This window comes from Aspergillus saccharolyticus, assembly GCF_003184585.1.
Source record: "Aspergillus saccharolyticus JOP 1030-1 unplaced genomic scaffold BP01scaffold_47, whole genome shotgun sequence".
In the NCBI taxonomy this organism is placed as follows: Eukaryota; Fungi; Ascomycota; class Eurotiomycetes; order Eurotiales; family Aspergillaceae; genus Aspergillus; species Aspergillus saccharolyticus.
Genome location: NW_020290657.1, coordinates 27,337 through 44,876, shown reverse-complemented (window position 1 = coordinate 44,876; position 17,540 = coordinate 27,337). Strand labels below are relative to the sequence as shown.

The 17,540-nt window shown below is 51.7% G+C and overlaps 7 protein-coding genes across 7 annotated transcripts; 4 read left to right on the top strand and 3 right to left on the bottom strand.

Annotated features, from left to right (window-relative positions):
- Positions 1 to 429: 429 nt before the first annotated feature.
- BP01DRAFT_418714 (transcription factor) lies at positions 430 to 4,523 on the bottom strand (the record flags this gene model as incomplete). The annotated part of the gene is made up of 4 exons (XM_025579349.1): positions 4,026 to 4,523; positions 3,151 to 3,973; positions 1,211 to 2,947; positions 430 to 1,051 (listed from the first exon to the last, which is right to left on the bottom strand). Exons 1-4 carry the CDS (start codon positions 4,270 to 4,272, stop codon positions 430 to 432), a joined length of 3,429 nt encoding a protein of 1,142 aa, XP_025427396.1. The 5' UTR covers positions 4,273 to 4,523.
- A 326-nt stretch (positions 4,524 to 4,849) lies between these two features.
- On the top strand, positions 4,850 to 6,286 carry BP01DRAFT_327675 (Zn(II)2Cys6 transcription factor domain-containing protein). The gene is made up of 4 exons (XM_025572921.1): positions 4,850 to 5,132; positions 5,219 to 5,232; positions 5,303 to 5,365; positions 5,420 to 6,286. Exons 1-4 carry the CDS (start codon positions 5,058 to 5,060, stop codon positions 6,126 to 6,128), a joined length of 861 nt encoding a protein of 286 aa, XP_025427395.1. The 5' UTR covers positions 4,850 to 5,057; the 3' UTR covers positions 6,129 to 6,286.
- Positions 6,287 to 6,984: 698 nt separating this feature from the next.
- Positions 6,985 to 7,560, top strand: BP01DRAFT_360387 (uncharacterized protein). The gene is made up of 2 exons (XM_025575905.1): positions 6,985 to 7,100; positions 7,208 to 7,560. Exons 1-2 carry the CDS (start codon positions 7,073 to 7,075, stop codon positions 7,537 to 7,539), a joined length of 360 nt encoding a protein of 119 aa, XP_025427394.1. The 5' UTR covers positions 6,985 to 7,072; the 3' UTR covers positions 7,540 to 7,560.
- A 138-nt stretch (positions 7,561 to 7,698) lies between these two features.
- BP01DRAFT_360385 (3-oxoacid CoA-transferase) lies at positions 7,699 to 9,980 on the bottom strand. Its single transcript, XM_025575904.1, has 4 exons — positions 9,253 to 9,980; positions 8,991 to 9,185; positions 8,202 to 8,933; positions 7,699 to 8,131 (listed from the first exon to the last, which is right to left on the bottom strand). The coding sequence occupies exons 1-4, from the start codon at positions 9,521 to 9,523 to the stop codon at positions 7,806 to 7,808; spliced, it is 1,524 nt and encodes a 507-aa protein (XP_025427393.1). The 5' UTR covers positions 9,524 to 9,980; the 3' UTR covers positions 7,699 to 7,805.
- Positions 9,981 to 10,095: 115 nt separating this feature from the next.
- Positions 10,096 to 11,939, top strand: BP01DRAFT_395075 (L-Aspartase-like protein; the record flags this gene model as incomplete). The annotated part of the gene is made up of 5 exons (XM_025578369.1): positions 10,096 to 10,253; positions 10,787 to 11,052; positions 11,088 to 11,399; positions 11,466 to 11,611; positions 11,718 to 11,939. The coding sequence occupies exons 1-5, from the start codon at positions 10,162 to 10,164 to the stop codon at positions 11,937 to 11,939; spliced, it is 1,038 nt and encodes a 345-aa protein (XP_025427392.1). The 5' UTR covers positions 10,096 to 10,161.
- An 834-nt stretch (positions 11,940 to 12,773) lies between these two features.
- On the top strand, positions 12,774 to 15,894 carry BP01DRAFT_168012 (FTFMHR domain-containing protein). The gene is made up of 7 exons (XM_025570753.1): positions 12,774 to 12,954; positions 13,006 to 13,060; positions 13,138 to 14,227; positions 14,283 to 14,405; positions 14,451 to 14,501; positions 14,554 to 14,678; positions 14,724 to 15,894. The coding sequence occupies exons 1-7, from the start codon at positions 12,879 to 12,881 to the stop codon at positions 15,763 to 15,765; spliced, it is 2,562 nt and encodes an 853-aa protein (XP_025427391.1). The 5' UTR covers positions 12,774 to 12,878; the 3' UTR covers positions 15,766 to 15,894.
- BP01DRAFT_360382 (uncharacterized protein) lies at positions 15,573 to 16,926 on the bottom strand. Its single transcript, XM_025575903.1, has one exon. The coding sequence runs from the start codon at positions 16,827 to 16,829 to the stop codon at positions 16,023 to 16,025; it is 807 nt and encodes a 268-aa protein (XP_025427390.1). The 5' UTR covers positions 16,830 to 16,926; the 3' UTR covers positions 15,573 to 16,022.
- Positions 16,927 to 17,540: the final 614 nt, after the last annotated feature.

The following is a 17,540-nucleotide window of genomic DNA, read 5'->3' as shown; positions in this document are numbered from 1 at the left end:
GCAAACGGGTTGATTCCATGATGCAAGCGGGGGAAAAACTTTGAACTGTTACAAAGACTGGGATCGGAGATAAAAGTTGCTTCTTCGGATATGTCATGGTTGCGATCGTCTTCTTCATCTACATGTTGTTATGAACCAGACTGGGGAAGGAAGTTGCGATATTGCTTTTCTCTCTTCCTATCCCGTCAGAACTTCAACCTACCTCGTATCCGATGATATGACACGAGTGTAATATAGACTTATGACTTCCTCACGGGATGTATAATCTTGCTGGTTTCTTTCACTTTGTGTAGACGTAGGCTAAATTGTAGTACTATGGCCAGAGTCAAGCTTAGAAGATGTGCTCACACATGATGGTAATTAGTATATAGGTTAGTAGTGACTCTATATGTGAATATTTACGGCACCATGTGACCAAGACTCTTAATACTAGAAGGTAGGGAATTGCTGTCCGAACATGTCGGCCAGGTCATCGAAGTTGCTCCCCTGCAACAAGTCAATCATATCAGCATCCACCCCATCCATGGCCATGAAGCCAGAGAATTGGCCCCTGTCCTCTGGGTCACCGTAACCACCGTCCCTACTTCTCTCGTGATGAAGATGCTGCTGATTGCCCAAGAGTCCCGCATCCAGCAAAGGCTCCGCTGATCCAGTGACATCGCTTTGATTATGATTATTATTGTTGTTGTTCTTGTGGCCATAAGCGAGGGAATCTTCAGCGACCAGATGGCTCAAAACTGCAGTTGGAGGAAGTCTGCTGCTGCGACGGTGACCAAAACCACTTGAGGGAATTGGTCGGTCTGAGGCATGTTGCTGTTGCTGTTGCTGCTGGAGGTGGTCTTGGTCGTGATCGTGGTCATCTAGCTTGCGTTTTCGAGTCCGAGGAGTATCATTTGCCGTTCCGGGGCGCTGGAGGATGGTACTAGTACTGGTGGTTTGGTGGTGATGATGGATGTGGCGGGAGAGAAGAGTGAGGGATCTGTGGCATTGTTTGGCGGTTTCCCATTGACGGGCCATGCTTTCAAGGATGGAGAGGCATCTAAAAATCTCTCTGCAGGGGATTCGAGTAAGTGATTGGTTTGCTTAGACAGGTTAGAAGGGAATGAGGGTGCTGGAGGAAAGGCGGGAACAAGGTTGTGGGAGAGGATGGATGCGAGGGCAGGTTAAGGACTTGGAGTAAAAATTCAACGGAGCAAGTTTTAAAACATACCGGGATCCCTTCGCCAGAACGTATTGTTGGAGTTGACATGCAAACGCGAGAACTAGTCCGGACATCCATGCTGCCGATAGAAATCCGGGCCAGAAGAAGGCCTGGCCGCTTTCTTGTTGGATGGTCAGGGCTGCGAGGATCTCCCGCGCGGCGCCGATGCAGGTTTGCAGGCCGGAGCAGAATTCAGGGCTGGACGGGTGGAGGGACAGGGAGGGGCGGTTGATGAGGAGGATGAGATGCTGGTAGAGGACGGTGAAGAAGGGAGCAAAGTTGAAGGGGGAGTTAGGGTCTGTTGCGGCGGTTGCGGCGGAGGTGGAGGCGTCTTCCCGGGCGGATGCAGCCTGTTGTTGTTGTTGTTGATTATGACCACCGTGCTGAAGGGTTTCAATGGACAGACTGTTCCACCATTTGTGGACGTCGGTGATGAGGTAAAGCACCGCACTGTGAGGGACGGAGCGCACGAGAATGGACTTGTGGAAGAGTTCGAGCGCTCGCCCTGTTAGTTTGCCGGACTCGACGTAGCTGGCGAAAACGAGTTCTCGTCGGTGCTGTTCGTGATTCTCGACGAAATCCCTCGGCGGCAGGTGGCTTGCTGCCGGGGGCTGTTGGCCATAAGCTGACTTGTTGGGTTGGAGTGATCGGTCTTCTTCTGGTGAGATGGGCGACGATCCTGGAGAGATCGGGGAAATGGCGCGTCTGATCGCATTGATCCTCTCATAAGAACCTGGAATGTGAATCTCGGTGGCAAGAGGCGGGCAGACATCAATATCCGAATCTTGGATCCCAAGAGGCAGACCGAGCGTTTGACTCAGGTATCGGTCGATGGCATATGCGGACCAGAAGATCCTCTTGCGTAGCTGTCGGTCATGAGAGGTGAGTTCCTTGTAACGAAATGGGCAGCGATGGAGGCCCGCGTGTAGTATAGATCGAAGCACACAGCCACCGACAGTGGATGCTGCGCGAAGTGACATCTTGGCTACGAGATACAGTTGACAGGCGAGAAGCGCCTGCACGGAGAGAAGATCGTGTCTGCAAGATAGAGTTCCCAGCAGGGTATGGATTTTGCTAGGGGACTCGATGCGCGATTCCGGAAGAAGATTCGCTTGCGGAGATAATAAGCCAGCCAGATTGAAGACGCATTGAAAGATGATGGTCCAGCAAGCATGTCTTTGTTCTTCTGAAGGGAGAGCCTCCACGGTCGACTCAGGTCCTTCGGAGCATAGCCCTTCCATGGCCTGTAGAAACGACGGACCATGTAGGAAAGGAAACAGCGGATGCCATACTTTGAAGTACATCATCATCAGCTCCCGGGCTGTACCCAGCGGCGGAAATTCCCCCAGGATCGCTGCTACCGTGGAGTCATATTTCCAGTGTCGCAAGGCATGGCCAGTCGCGCGAGCGAGTGGAGATGTTGCGGTAGGCACTGAAGCCGATCGCCGCGCAGAGGGCAGTTCTTCGCTGCCTACAAGAGTATCTTCGGGGGGCGGAAATCCCTGGCTAGAAGACGCAGCATCTAACGGGCCCAGGCTCTGGGAAAAAGCCCGTCGCACGGTCTTGACGAAGTAAACGCCGCTGGAGCTGCCGACGAATTCACTTTCTTCCTGGGAGTGTGCAGTCAAGGACCCGATTTCAGACGGACCGGACGCGGGTACTGGAGACCGCATCTTGACAGGAGCATGATGCCCCTCTCCAGCAAGTTGTGAGTACCCAGTGAAAAAGATATCAGAAAAGTGGATGCTGCAATGAAGCTATTGATGGTCCAGCAAAGTGACTCGGCTCGGAAATCAGCCGAAGAGGATCCGCCGCAGTCATTCGCTTAGTCAGTCACACATCGCTCGCCCTAGAATGACTCGAAGAATGATGAAGTCATAATTCGAGTAGGAACATGTCTATTGGATTTATTTCAAAGAGCATACTAGATCTAGTATTGGTGCGGCAACAATTGCTCAATTTCCTTCTTGACTGCATCGACCACATCTTGAGTCGTTGCGGTGCCACCAAGATCAGCCGTCAAGATACCAGCTGCGCACACTTTCTCCACACAGTCCATCAATTTCTTCGCAGCCTCCTTCTCCCCCAGCCATTGCAGCATTTCCGCAGCTGACCAGAAAGTAGCCACGGGATTGGCGATACCCTTGCCCATGATATCAAAGGCACTCCCATGGACTGGCTCGAAGATGGACGGGTTCTTTCGTGTAGGATCCAGGTTTGCCGAGGGAGCCACGCCGATCGACCCTGCTAGGCTAGCAGCGAGATCAGACAGGATGTCCATGTGTAAATTAGTGCCCACGATAGTGTCCAGTGACTCTGGCTTGTTCACCATACGAATAGTCATGGCATCCACCAGCATCTTATCCCAGGGTACGTCGGGAAAGTCTTTCGATACCTCCTCCGCGATCTTGTCCCATAGGACCATGCCGTATCGCATGGCGTTACTCTTGGTCACCACCGTGAGATGGCGGCGCGGCCTCGAGCGTGCAGTCTCAAAAGCAAATCGCATGATCCTTTCGATACCGACTCGAGTGAAGATCGCCACTTCCGTTGCGGTTTCCCATGGCTGATTGATGTGACTGATTCCACCCTGACCACAGTATTCGCCTTCCGAGTTCTCTCGAACAAGCATCCAATCGATTCCCTCCGTTGCAGTTGCAAGAGGAGACCTGGTCCCCGGAAAAGTGCGCACGGGACGAACGTTGGCGTAGAGCTGTAGGGGCCCACGAATGGCCAAAAGCAGGCCCCAAAGGGAAACATGGTCGGGGACATCTAAGGAGTTCCTATAAGCACTAAGACGCTGTCTGCAGGGAATGCTGAGTACCTGGATGTCCTACTGAGCCGAACAAACCTGCGTCGAACTTTCGCAGAATTTCCAGGGCGTCTTCAGACGCATACCGACCCGTCTGCTGGTAGTAATCTGTTCCCCATGGGATGTGGTCGAAATCGATGTCGAAGGTACCGAGAGTTTGTGCCAGCTTGGTGACTACTTTGATTGTCGCCTTGACCACCTCCAGGCCGATTCCGTCTCCTGGAATAGATGCAATACGGTAGGAAGTCTTTCCAGCCATTCTGTTGTCCGGGAAGTAGATGGAGTAGAGCCAGTGTTAGCAGCATGCGATACCCCGCATGTTGGAACGAATCTTTATAGATCGTAGACCGCAACTAGTTCAACCTGAAAGTTCATCCTGGCCTCTCGGATGATAGTATGGGTACTATGACTGCATCGGCGACCATTTCCCTAGGCCTGCTTAGTTGACCCCAAGTCGAATCCTGGTCAAGAATATCCCAATCTCCAATGTTCTGCTAATTACCAGGATGTTGATGTAGTGTAGTGTTGCAACAAGCAGCAATGCCCCGTTCAGTTGTTATCTTATCCATAATTGCTTTGATGGTTCCTACAGCCCGCCGTACTCACCAGCCTGAATTCCGAGGCTACTGCTCCGTAGTACAATCATGCCCCGCAAGTCAGATCGATTCTAGAATCTGCTTCCCCGAGAACTTCATTAGTATAAACTCTATAACTCTATGAGTGTTTCACAATCACGACGGAATTGCCCACATACCCTTAGCATAGCACAAAGACAACAGGATGATTGTTGATCCACCTAGCAATTGCCGAGTCCCAAAGAAGAAAAGCCCGCAGCGCTTCGGCTAACCGTTCAGCCGGCGAGGACTCCACAGCCTGCCGCACTTATCCGAATTGGGACTTTCGTGACTATTGACTCCATGCGATAACGTGGGGACAAGAAAGGTAGAATTCCCCGTCCCACAGGCGCGCACCTTTGGGCTGTCGAGTCCCAATTTCTTACAGAACATCCCCTCCGCGCTGCTGCATTAAGTTTTGCCTGAAGAAATGGCCCCTAGCAAGGTGAACAAAGCCTCTCGGATCACCGTGGCATGCAACTCCTGCCGGTTCAGGAAGCAGAAGGTAAGTCAAGGCTTCCGCCCTGTGGCTATCAGTCGAAGTCCTTATCGGTGTCTGCGATTCTAACATGAACACCCCGCAATTCGCAGTGCAATGGCAATAAGTGAGTACTATAAGCTTCTACTTGCTCATTTTGCTCAAACCATCTTCGAACTGATAATCTATTTCTCAAGACCCATTTGCACACAATGTCACCAACACAATCGGCGCTGCGACTGGCCCGAACAGCTGAAACGGTATGCTTTGGCAGGAACTCTCACCATCAATCCGATGTTTTAACATTCATCCAGAGGACCCGCCAAAGGTTACATCGAAGCTCTTGAGCACCGACTCCAAGAAACCGAATCTCTGCTACTCAAGTTCCTCTCACACATGTCCGACGCCCAAATATCCTCGTCGATGCAAGAAACCCAATCAGACATTCACGCCGGCATGGCCACCACCAGAAGCCCGCCTCCCTCGTACACACCGTCATCACGATCGGGCAAACGAGGAACGGAGTACTGGAAACAGTTTCCCCTCAATACCGTCCAAGATGTCAGAGCGTGGCAGCAGGACTGCCTCAGTCAGGAACAACGAACAGTCTCGGGACGCAACTCGACGGACAGGGCTATAACGAGCGTATCCGATATTCTCAATTCTAGAAACAGTGAACCGTTGCCGGAAACGTCACACGAACTCGATGACTATCGCACAACAGCTGCGCCCAGAGCGGAGCTGCCACCGCTAACGCCATACCGTGGCAACGTATATACGAAACCGCACGAGGTTAACGAACCGGTGAAGGAGCCGATAATCCGTCTCGAGAACCACGGAGAGACGTATAAAGAAAGAGATGTCGAGCCGCATCCCGGCCCGATGTTTTCCGCAATCCAGCTCCCTCGTATTAGCTGTTCCCAGTCGGATCACATGCGGGGGCATGGTCTGAGTACACCACAGACTCCGAGCCTGTGGAGAGGTGCGCCCTCCGTGAGTTTTCAACAGCAATATCTCTGGTAAGAACTTGCGGCGTGGGCGTAGGACTACAAGGAACAAATGGGACGACAAACATAGCTTTTGAATTATTATTGGGGGATTGTTGATATGATGGGTGCATTGCAGTTTGGACAGCTACTGCACGTATATATGATTCCCTACTACCCCTATAATCAGTCTTTATGTATGTATAGCATTCGATATTTACTATGACCATTGACGCAATGATGTCTCAATTCTCGAGCCTAGTCCTTGGGGTAGATTATCCGGTATAGAAGTGAAATGGCATGGGAGATTCTACGCAGGGCAGAAAAGCCTTTGACAGGGAACAATTGACTTCATACTTACACTACCAGTGTAGTAGTTTAGAAAAGGTATGCCTTCGATTCGGCCAACCGCCCGGGCCCCACGAGAAACCCCACAAGCGGGGATGTCACGATGAAGAACGGAGAATCTAGCCAGTAGCGTGACATTTTCATCTTGGATCTATGCGATACTATTCTCGACACCGATTGTTGCCTATAATGCATCTAGCGCGATTACTACAGTACTTAAATCCTAGTCAAGTTCAGACCGGAGCAGTCCACGGTGTTACATGTATTTCCGCCTTGGGGAGAATCACAGCGGGAATCACATACGTCGAATTTCCACCTGTTTGAAGTCACCAAAGGAGCGGAATCTACCTCCCACCAACAGAGAGACTGTGCATGATCCTCAATCAACCTCACCTGATTGGTATGTTATAGGCTCTGCATATCATATCATCATACCAACGAGTAACCACCTGCATACACCTATCTACTTACATCGCCATGACGCCATCTCCACCAATCATGCAACCAACACTTTCCCCATGAGGTATTTGCCTTTCAGCAATGATCCAATATCTGCATCCAACAAACCCCTTCAATCATCTTCCGCAGCCTACGATTGGGTGGGAGAATAATACTATAAGGTATGAGGATAGCATGATATCATCCAACCCTGATACCTACGGTACTCAACCCTCCTCCAAGACCGACATATAACCACCAAGCATCCCCCTACCATACTTCCTTTCCCTTCCTTCCTACAATATCATACTCAAACAAGACTTTTAACAGCTACTCCTCCATACCGAATTCTTAAACAAAGAATACCAGGATTTTTCTCTCCACCTGTACAACAAACGATAAAGAAAATGCCTTCCAAACCCATCAACTCCCCGCCCCTTCACCCGAAAAAGGTCGACGGCTTTGTCCGGGACGACGCCCCGGTCGACGACTATGAAAATACCTGGAAGTCGCAGGAAGAGGAAGAAGACGAAGAACAACTGCCATTCAACGCCCCGAATATTGCCGCGGCAAGACGGATGAATAATGAGCGAGTGCAGGCGGGGGAGCGCGATCATTACGGGACGACGGGGTCGAAGAATCGGTCTACGACGGGGCATTAATTCCTCTCGCTATTGGACAGGTAGTTTAGGGAGGTTGGGAGAGGAGGGGTGTTATGATTAAGTATATGTACAATACAATGCACCTATGAACAAGGATGATGGATGGGAAATCATGTCTGATTTATTGTTTCTAATTCTAAACACACGAAAATAAAAAAGGTCATTCTCACATTATATACATGGTTTGTTTCTCTATAAGATACGCAACCAAAAGGTGGTTTGGTTGTGGGCTCTGATATCAAGTTTTGGGATGGAGGTATAATGTTTTACAGCATGGGCTTCAGATCATCGGCAACCTTGAAAGGAGCAGCAGTCTTGCTGCGGATCTCCTCGACGGTCACGCCCTCGGCGTGCTCAACGAGAGTCAAACCCTCGGTGGGGCTGACCTCGAAGACGGCCAAGTCGGTGATGATCTTCCACACACAGCGGGGGCCGGTGAGGGGGAAAGTGCACTCGGACAGAATCTTGGGGTTACCCTTCTTGTCGGTGTGTTCCATAGTAACGACGACCTTGGTCTTCTCGGGGTTGGCCACCAAGTCCATGGCACCACCAACACCCTTGACCTTACCGGGGAGCATGAAGTTGGCCAGATCTAAAGGGATTGTACGATCAGCTTGTGACTCGGGGAGGCTTGACAACAGCAGGATAAGGAAATCACATACCTCCGTACTGGCTGACCTGCAGAGCACCGAGCATAGTCAAGTCAATGCGACCAGCGCGAATCATACCGAAACTCTCGTGGGATCCAAACAGGGAAGCACCGTTGTCCAGGGTGACAGTCTCCTTGCCGGGGTTGATCAAGTCGGGGTCCTCCTGACCGGGCTGGGGGTAGCCGCCCAGACCCAGGATACCGTTCTCGGCCTGGAGGACGACCTCCACACCCTCGGGCAGGTAGGCCGGGGCAATCAGGGGCATTCCAATACCGAGGTTGACGTACATGCCATCGCGGAACTCCTTGGCGGCACGCTTGACGATGCGCTCGCGGCGGGCGGTCGCCTCGCTGTCACCGGCCTGGAGCAACTCGCTGGGGTCCTTGGCGAAGGTGAGCTTCTCGATCTGCTTCTCGCCGGTGCTCTGGATGACCTTGTTGACGTAGATGCTCTGGATGTGGATGTTCTCGGGAGCGATCTCGCCAACCTCGACAATCTCATCGGCCTCGACGATGGTGTACTTGGCGTTCTTGGCCATGGCCTCGTTGAAGTTGTTCATCGCCTTGCGGAACTGGCAGTTGCCCAGCTTGTCGGCCTTGTGGACCTTGACCAGGGCGTAGTCGCCAAAAATCGATTCTTCCAGGAGGTATTGCTTGCCGTTGAATTCGCGGGTTTCCTTGGGCTTGGACGTGAGGGCCACAGTGCCATCCTTGTTGTAGCGCACGGGGAGTTCACCGGTTTGTACTGTCATGCCGGATGAGCTTGGGTCCAAACTGAAGGTAGTAGTAACGCGCAACATACCGATTGTTCCATAAGCAGCGGGGGTATAGAAAGCAGGGACACCAGAAGCACCAGCAGCGCACTTCTCTGCGATAGTGCCCTGGGGAGTCAATTCCAATTCAAGATCACCACTCAAGTACATTTTCTCGAAGACCTTGTTTTCACCAATGAAAGAAGCAATCATCTTGGAAATTTGCTTGGACTCAAGCAATTGACCTGTTCCCAATTAGAACTTCTGAAGTCCATCACCGTCTGCTTCTCCTCCCAAGACTAATGAACCTACCAAGACCACGACCAGGCATGCCAGCATTGTTAGAGACGACAGTCAAATCCTTGATATCCGGGCGATCGCGCACCGCATCGATCAATGTGTTGGGGACACCGGAGAAACCGAAACCTCCGACCAGAACAGTAGAGGCACCCTTCATTTCCTTGATGGCTTCCTGAGCCGAGGGACAGATCTTGTTAATCGCTCTTTGCGAGGTGGAGGCGGAGAAATTCCGCCGCCATACGGGGCGGAACACGGCTGGGACCGCAGGGAAAGGCCGCGACATGATTGTCGATCAGCCTGGCCAAAATGTGAATTGAGTACCAAAACTGGAGAAAGGAAGAGACAGAAAAGAAAAAGAGGGAAGAGGCGGCGGGGGGAGGTAGTAGAAGTAGATATTCAAAAATTCCCCGGGTCTTGTCCACGAGCTGCATAGCTTCGTTTCGGCTAGTGACTGCAACAACGCAGCCGACAAAAGCGATTATCCGCCGAAACTCCAACTTCGCTTTGCCGCCTTCCGAAGCCGACCCCACTGTTGTGGTCCCGCGCCATCACTGGTGGTCCGTATTGTCTTTGTACGGCTTGCCCGCCCATGGGGGAGAAACGTTCAACCCTGCGGGGATGGCGCACAGGCAGGGCTCACGCGACTTCGATCGGTCGCGAAATATGAGGTTAGTGTTCCGATGAAGAGTGAGTGAGGCTGATCTGTGTCGTCTGTAGCAAAAACTTGAAGTTGTGCAGAGTCCGACTTCTCTTTCGACCACCCGATCTAACAGTGCTCCCACCGGTCGAGTCCGTTATAAAAAAACCGTGTATTTTACGATTCCGAAAGCGGGAGTGGCATCGGCAAGCCCTTGAGGCAAAGGCAGTTCGACGACTGCGAGCTCGGGTGAAATCGCCGCTGTTCACTTCTCCGTATTGCCGATGGCCTCCGACCAAGAGACGTGGGGTGGATCTGCCGAATCCTGGGGTACCTTTGCCCATTGGCCTTGCCGCGATGGTTTTCCTGACATTGGGTATGGGATGAATAAGTCACACTGCTTCGATGAAACAAGTCCGCCAGGATCGATGGAAATTCTGCAGCACGTGTCACCCAGCGCTCACAAATAATGCGAGACCGATGTCGGTCTCGCTCTTCGGAATTTACGTAAGAATGGAATGAAATGAGCTGGGAGCCTGCGTTCTAGAGATGCCTGACTCGGTGAATTTGCAGGCCATGTATCTTTAACAGATATGAGTTATAGTACCAAGTACTCTTCCTACGTTAAGTCTTCTCAACACGAGCATCGAGATACACGATAGATAGACATCCTTCGGTTGAACTTATTACCGATGCATCTTTTGCTACCAGCCCCACACGATCAGGGTAACCCTGCTATGCTTGCTCCGCATCCCCGCAATGGATTGATGCTTCGAAGAAACTGGCGCTTTGTGACACGCATCAAAGGTCAGCCTTAGTACAGACAACTTCATATGACTCTAGCTGTTTATTAGTGTTGCTCGAACATTCAATTCCTTAAAAGTCAAGATCAGCTAACGTTGATTTTAGCATCACGGCCATTGGCGCACGGATCTCGTCGGCCTCTTCTGCGAGGAGTCTATTCGTTTACCTCTCACCGATCTATCCGTTCTTTCAGTGCAATCTTTTCAAGCATATCCGTACCCTTCCCGGTACAGAGGAGATCCGGAAAGTCATCGACAAGGATGCATACATTCTCGAACGATGTCTGGATGCCGAAGCCGCACTTGCAAGAGCCCAGCCGCGATGCGAGGTGAATCTTCCAAAAATGGGGGGCCAGTTCACCTGGAAGCTACGTGAGTCCCATTTGGACATGGAACACCTACGACAGGAGACTGGGATTCGATATCTTATCTTGCCGCTTGTTCGTCAATTGTCGACGATATCTACACACCCATGGTGGGCCGCACCCGTCTGCTGTATGCCCGCCTTCTTGCCTTCGGCTACAAGTGTGCAGTGCGTCTTGCAGGCTTGCAGCGGCATCTCAAGTGCTTGACGCAGTTGCGGAGTGATTGCTTACTGGCGCAGTTTGGCGGCGCAGCCGAATCATTGGCATCGATGGGCTCTGGGAACCACGGGCTCCGCGTATATCAAGTCCTGGTGGAAGGAATGAGACATAAAGATCCCGTCTATTACCGGGCATGTCGCACGAGATATGGTGGCGAAGATTGTCAATTCACTACTTGACTGATGGCCAAGTTGGCCCTAGACCTTATCACGAGGTCGTCGACTGAGCTAGGAGAGGTGTCAGAGCTGTTTGTGCCACACCGCGGCGCCTCCTCCACCATGCCGCAGAAACGCAATCCCATACCCAGTGATGTTATTCGTGCTGAATTCAAGTCCTTGCTGTTGAATGTAGGCCTTGTTCTAGATGGCATGGTGGTAGACTTGAGCGTGCATCGGGCCGCTGGCACTGTCCCAGACGCAATTTGCCCTGTGTGGCTCATGTGCGTACAGTAAGCAAATGATGGCCAACCTGGATTCGATCGAAGAACTTATCGTGGCGAAGGCAGTCATAATGGGCCTGGCACTGCTTTATGCAGAAGCTGGAGGTGACCTTGATTTTGGCAAAGGAACGGTGAGCCAGTTGCGCGGCCCCATTAATCACTTTGGGACATCGATGCGACTGGTGGAGGATATGTTAGCTGTTGACTCAAACAACCGTGTGAGGGGAGAAGTCTGAAAAGAGTGATTCTCTTGAGATGAAGGAGAAGTGGGAGGATTTCGGGGGCCATCCACCACTGCGCGCTCTCCCACATGGCTGGCCCCACGCGTTGTTTTGCTGCACGGATACAAGCACGACAGACAAGATCAAAGCATATGTGGGCCACGCTGCATTCTTCCTTTGTGCTCTGACAAGACTGAAAGTCCCAGTTTGAATTGATAATAGGCTGTTCTCCACATACTGACCTCATTAAAGGCATTTGGATGGGGCCATGACAAGCTCATGAGTTGTGTGTTGTCCTACTATAAATATATTATCTGCCTCGGACTATAATTTAGATCCTTTAGTCTATCCACTCCATACTGTTCTCTTCTGAGAATGTCTCATTGCATTGTGGCACAGTCTTAGTATAGCCGAGATCGTGGTGACGATGGAAATTAATTAACTTGGGTATAATTAACTTAACATCACGAGCATTAGCGGACAGTGGCGCATGCACTAAACCCCATGGGGAAGTAATTCTTCTGGCGGAGTGGCAGCTTGCAGTTGCAGTCGGCCAAAATAAAGAGTCCCCAACTTGGAATCATGATCGGTCATGACAATGACTGGCAAGCCCTTTCGAGGTTCTTTTCCTTCCCATCGGGTCGTGACATTGCATCCTCTGGATTGTCTCTCTTCTCCATGGTTTCTGGGATCGGCAAAAAGCTCAAACCACGCTTGACCAATTCGGAGATAACCTGACCCATTCCCCGACGGCTTAAGCTTCTTCGTCTTCAAACAAATTAGTTATCCTTCCCATTCATCATTCCCCCTCACGCCTTGGTCGCAAAGGAATCCCTTCCCACCTTGGGCCTCGATCTATACATATACCTCGCGCATGGTGCAACCTCAATGCATTGTTCTGTGTGACTGTCTTCTTGACTCTCTCCATCCCAGTGGCTCTTGTACGCGCACATCATGGTCATGAAGCAGTGCACTATCTGTGATCGGCAATTCAAGAAAACAGAGCATTTCAAGCGTCATGAACGGTCGCGTATGGCAATCTCACCCTGAAGATCACTCTTCACACGCTTATACTCTCTAGACACGAAAGAGAAGCCCTACCAATGTAAGGTCTGTCTCAAGCGGTTTTCGCGGAGGTGAGTGCAATCCCACTGTCTTCTCGTTCCCGGGATCCATGCGCGGCCTGGATATTGACTTTGAACTCCCTTTACAGCGATGTCCTGAGTCGCCATGCGAAAGGCCACAAGACTACTCGCCCCGAAACGACGAATGAATCGAAGAATATCCAGACTGCCACGCCGCCTACTCAACCGCCTAATGATCGGACACCTCTCGTCGCAAATGGGATTCAGCAGGCCTTACCCGGAATGAGTCCTCATGACATTCAACAGATTCAGAATGTTTCGACGCATCGCGGCATGTCGCTGTCGGCAACCCCCGGTATCCCCTCAACGTCTCTGGACTTCTTAGCCAACCTGTCCACCCATCAACCTCGCACGGAACCAGATGCCAATCCAATGATGCCTGAGGAGCAACATCAATACTTCGGGTGGAACGATATCTCTGGCCCTGATCAGCAATGCTATAGGGGGACCATCCTCGACCCAATGCAGAATGACTTGCTGCAGTTCTGGCTGGAACCCCGCGGAGACTCGATCTCGCACAGTGGTTCATTGGACATGATGGGCGACCAGATGAGTAGCCTGACCGGTGAAATTTCCACAGCAACACCTCAACAGCATCCGCAGCAGCATCAATCCGTAAGCGATGGGGAGAACTCGAAATCAGGGAACCTGATTCCGAATGAGCGCTTCTCTCGCGTGCAGCGCTATTGGCTTGCCCCTTCCAACAACACCGGTCGCCTCATGAACAGTCTGTGGCGGGATGTCGCCAGCAGTGACTTGCACAATATATTTACCATGCCACCAACATCATTGCCAATTGGCCCCGTTGGCCTTCCACAGGGATCGAGATATGGCCTTGACGAAGCGTGCAGGCAACGCCTATACATGGCTTTTGGGCAGACGGAACAGCCGCAGCCACATGCGCTTGCTGGGAGCAACATACTACCACCTTTGACTTCGAACTCCCATCCAAAGAACCACAACTTTCCTCCAGCCGAAGTTCTCGATATGGCGCTTGATCTTTACTTCCGCGAATTTCATCCATTGGTGCCTTTTATTCATGTGCCTACGTTTTCCGCAAGCAATACGCGTCCTTCAGTATTGTATGCTATGTGTCTCATCGGAATGGTGTTGTTGGGAACCAGAGGGACAATGGAGTTTGTTTGCAAGAACTTCCAGGTGAGTGTGCAGGCCTTCACATGCTTGGTGCGGTGCTGACGGGCGAGATCAACAGCTGATGCTCGAGCGCATCACGACCGACCTTGCCAAGTGCTCTGTGGGGGTGGAGAACTCGGTTTCCACCGTCTCTACGTTCGCTGCCTGCTTCTTGTTTCTCAATCTGGCTGCTATGACCGGAGTAAGTCACTCCACTTGGTTTCCAGGGCCTACTGACAGTGTACAGGAGAAGGAACATCTTAAAAAATGTCAGATGCTCTATGTCAACCTCATAGCTGTAAGTATTGGAAGTAGCGGACGTTGAGATGCTGCAATTAACAAATAAGCAGATAGCGCAACGACATGGACTTTTCGCGGCCACAGAAGGACAACTGCTTGATATGAATCTTTTCGACACTTTCCCTGACGTCGAGACGAGGTGGAAAGTTTGGAGCAAAGTGGAGAGTGTGAAAAGGTTGGTGCCTCGCCAGCTTTCGAGTATCTGGCTAATTGTTTCCAGGCTGATCAACGGTCTATTGCTCTTGGACTCTTGGTACTCCTCCTTCATGTCTACGAGTCCCATCATCGTGCCCGACTCGGTTCAGTTAATACTGCCATGTGATGACGCACTCTTCCGAGCCATCACTGCTATGCGATGGATGCAATTGATCTGCAGCGGCAAATGCATGCTAATGCCGACGATTGTGGCGCCATCAGAGAGCGTGGGCTTACCGGAGCTGGAAAGTCCGGTCGACGACTTCTGCATGCACGGAGTGTTGTCTCTGGTGCAATTGCGGCTGTCAGAAGCTTACTACCGTCTTCTCTCGAACCGACCGCAGTACCCCTTTGCGCCGTGTCATACTTATAATATGGACGCTCGTGCCAGGTGTCTTGCGGACCTCCAGTTGCAGATTGCTAATAAGTACGGAGACATACTCAGCCGATTGAATCCCAATGCGGCCGTGACATGGCACAATATGTGCTTGACGCTTTCAGCAGATACCCAAATCTTCGATCTCGCGGCGGGACGCTCAGGACCCGCCCCTGCCCGGAAAGCCTTGGACGACATTGCGGCATGGTCTCAGACACCAGCGGCCCGGCGAGCTTGTCTGCATGCAGCGCACATCTACAAGGTGTTGACAAACCGCAAGACTTCCGACCATATGATGTTTCATTCAGTCTTTTCTCTCTTCTCGGCGGCGCTAGTCCTGGGACTATATGTTTTCATGGTGCCAAATCTCCCCGATCCACAGGGAGGGGGCACCGCAATCGAGCTCTTTGATGACATCGATTGGCAGAAGGTGGGCACAGAGGGGCTTGCCAGTTACATGGTACCGTCGGGCAACCAACCATTGCCGCTGTCTGAGGAGCCAGCGGTGAATTTCATCCGCAACGGGGGTACAGTGTTCTTACGAGGAATCCCCATCCAAGGCGGTTACCAGCCCGCACGACGCGTTCTGTTGGACTATGCCGGATTATTGAGAGACGCTGGCAAATGGAGCGTGCGCAAATTTTCCTATGTGCTTCACATCATGAGTGATGTCTTGATGGATGTAGACTGAAGTGTCGGTTGATCACGAGAGCTACCCTGCCTGGCTTGATTTGCCGTGGGCACAGATTCATAGCCTTTGAGACGCTCCAATGCACGGTGGCATTGATCAGCTGGCTGAACAGTGTACCATAACATGCCGGAGCGCACAAGGTTGTCACCTAAAAGTGGTTACAGGATCATCATCAGTCTTATGTACAAATACGCCAGACGCCAAACAATTTAATTGCAATGAAAAGACAGACCCAACCCTTATTAAGATGAATCTAATCAAACCCAAGATCGATTCCTGACCCTTTCATTGAGAAGCTCAAGTTCCTCCTTGGAAATCACAAGCCCCTTCAACATCTGCTCATTCTCCAAGTCCCCCACGTCCAGCTTTTGATGCTCTCCAGCCAGAACAACCCTCGAGCATCCTCTTTCAGGTCTCCCATCAGCAAACCACAAACCCTCTCCCAGATCATCCCGATCCCCAAGCTCCCCACCGCCACCGCCATAACTGCTAATGGTACTGGTACTGGCCCGCCTGACCTGCAGATGCTCCGCCTCTCCCACCCCTTCCACCCCGACCTCAACCCTCCCCTCGAATTCTAGAGTGTCGCCCACACTCCCTCCACTACTCCTCCTCCTTCTTGCCTCGCCGCCGCGACACCCCTCAGCGCAATCGAAATCCTCGGTGAACTTGGTCACACTAATCCCATTGCACCGCGCATGGGGCATGTGCAGCACGTCGTGCAGCACGAGGGTGGTGGTGCGCGGGTCGTTGGGCGCACGCCGCACGCGCAGCTGCACGGTGCCGACGCCCAGGACGCGCTGGTTGGCGATTTTGCACGGCGCCCGGCGGTAGGTGCAGAAGGAGGCGCGGTTCTTGGCGAAGTGCGTGTTGCTGCTCGAGGGAAGAAGGAGCCAATCCCAGCATCGTTGGCTCGCGGATGATCGGTCTTCTTGTTTGCGGGATTTGCGGGAGCTGCGGGCGGGTTTGGAGTTGGAGTTGGAGTTGGTTCTGGTAGGTGATGCTGATGCTGTCGGGTGTTGGTGGTGGTAGGGACGGTAGTGGTGGTGGTGATGTTGGGTCATAGTGTCTTTTTTTGTGGAGAGGGATATGTACTATGTACGTCAATTGCTGGTTTGTTTTGTTACCATGCACAGGAGTTGTCAATTGATGTGGTAGACGCCCATCGATGGTCGAGCATAGGCAGGAGGGGATGAAGTATAGGCTATATGACCGCAATATACAGAATGAAATTGAATGGTCAAGGAAGAGGTTTTCAATATGTATGTATGTATGTATGTCGGGAGTGTCGGATGTGTAGAAATCCACCAGCTGGGCTGGGAAACAGAAGAACTCACTCGACCGACCAGTCGACTACCTCTTTAAGGACCCCCCTTCCCCCCCCCCCCCCCCATTCATCCAACCCCCGTCCAGAGTCTGGAACTGGGCCGGTGGTGGCAACTGACCTCAGCCGCTTTGGGGAGGATCCCTTGGCTCTCTCTCTCTTGTGGGCAATACGAAGAGAATCCAGACTTTAGAAAAGCACTCATCATAACGCTCTTCCTGAAATGGACGATACGGTGTACTCCTTGCATGGGGAGCGGCAGGGGGAGATATTCTTAGCAGTGGGTGGATACATCTGGCTTGTACTGTACAGTGACTACAGTGTACACTGGCTACACATAACATACACAATCAATCAGACATTCAATCGATAGTTATACAGTTCAGTGCGGGGGTCTCCTGTGAGCATAGGATATAAGATTCCCATCTTCAATTGTGCACTGCAAATCTCC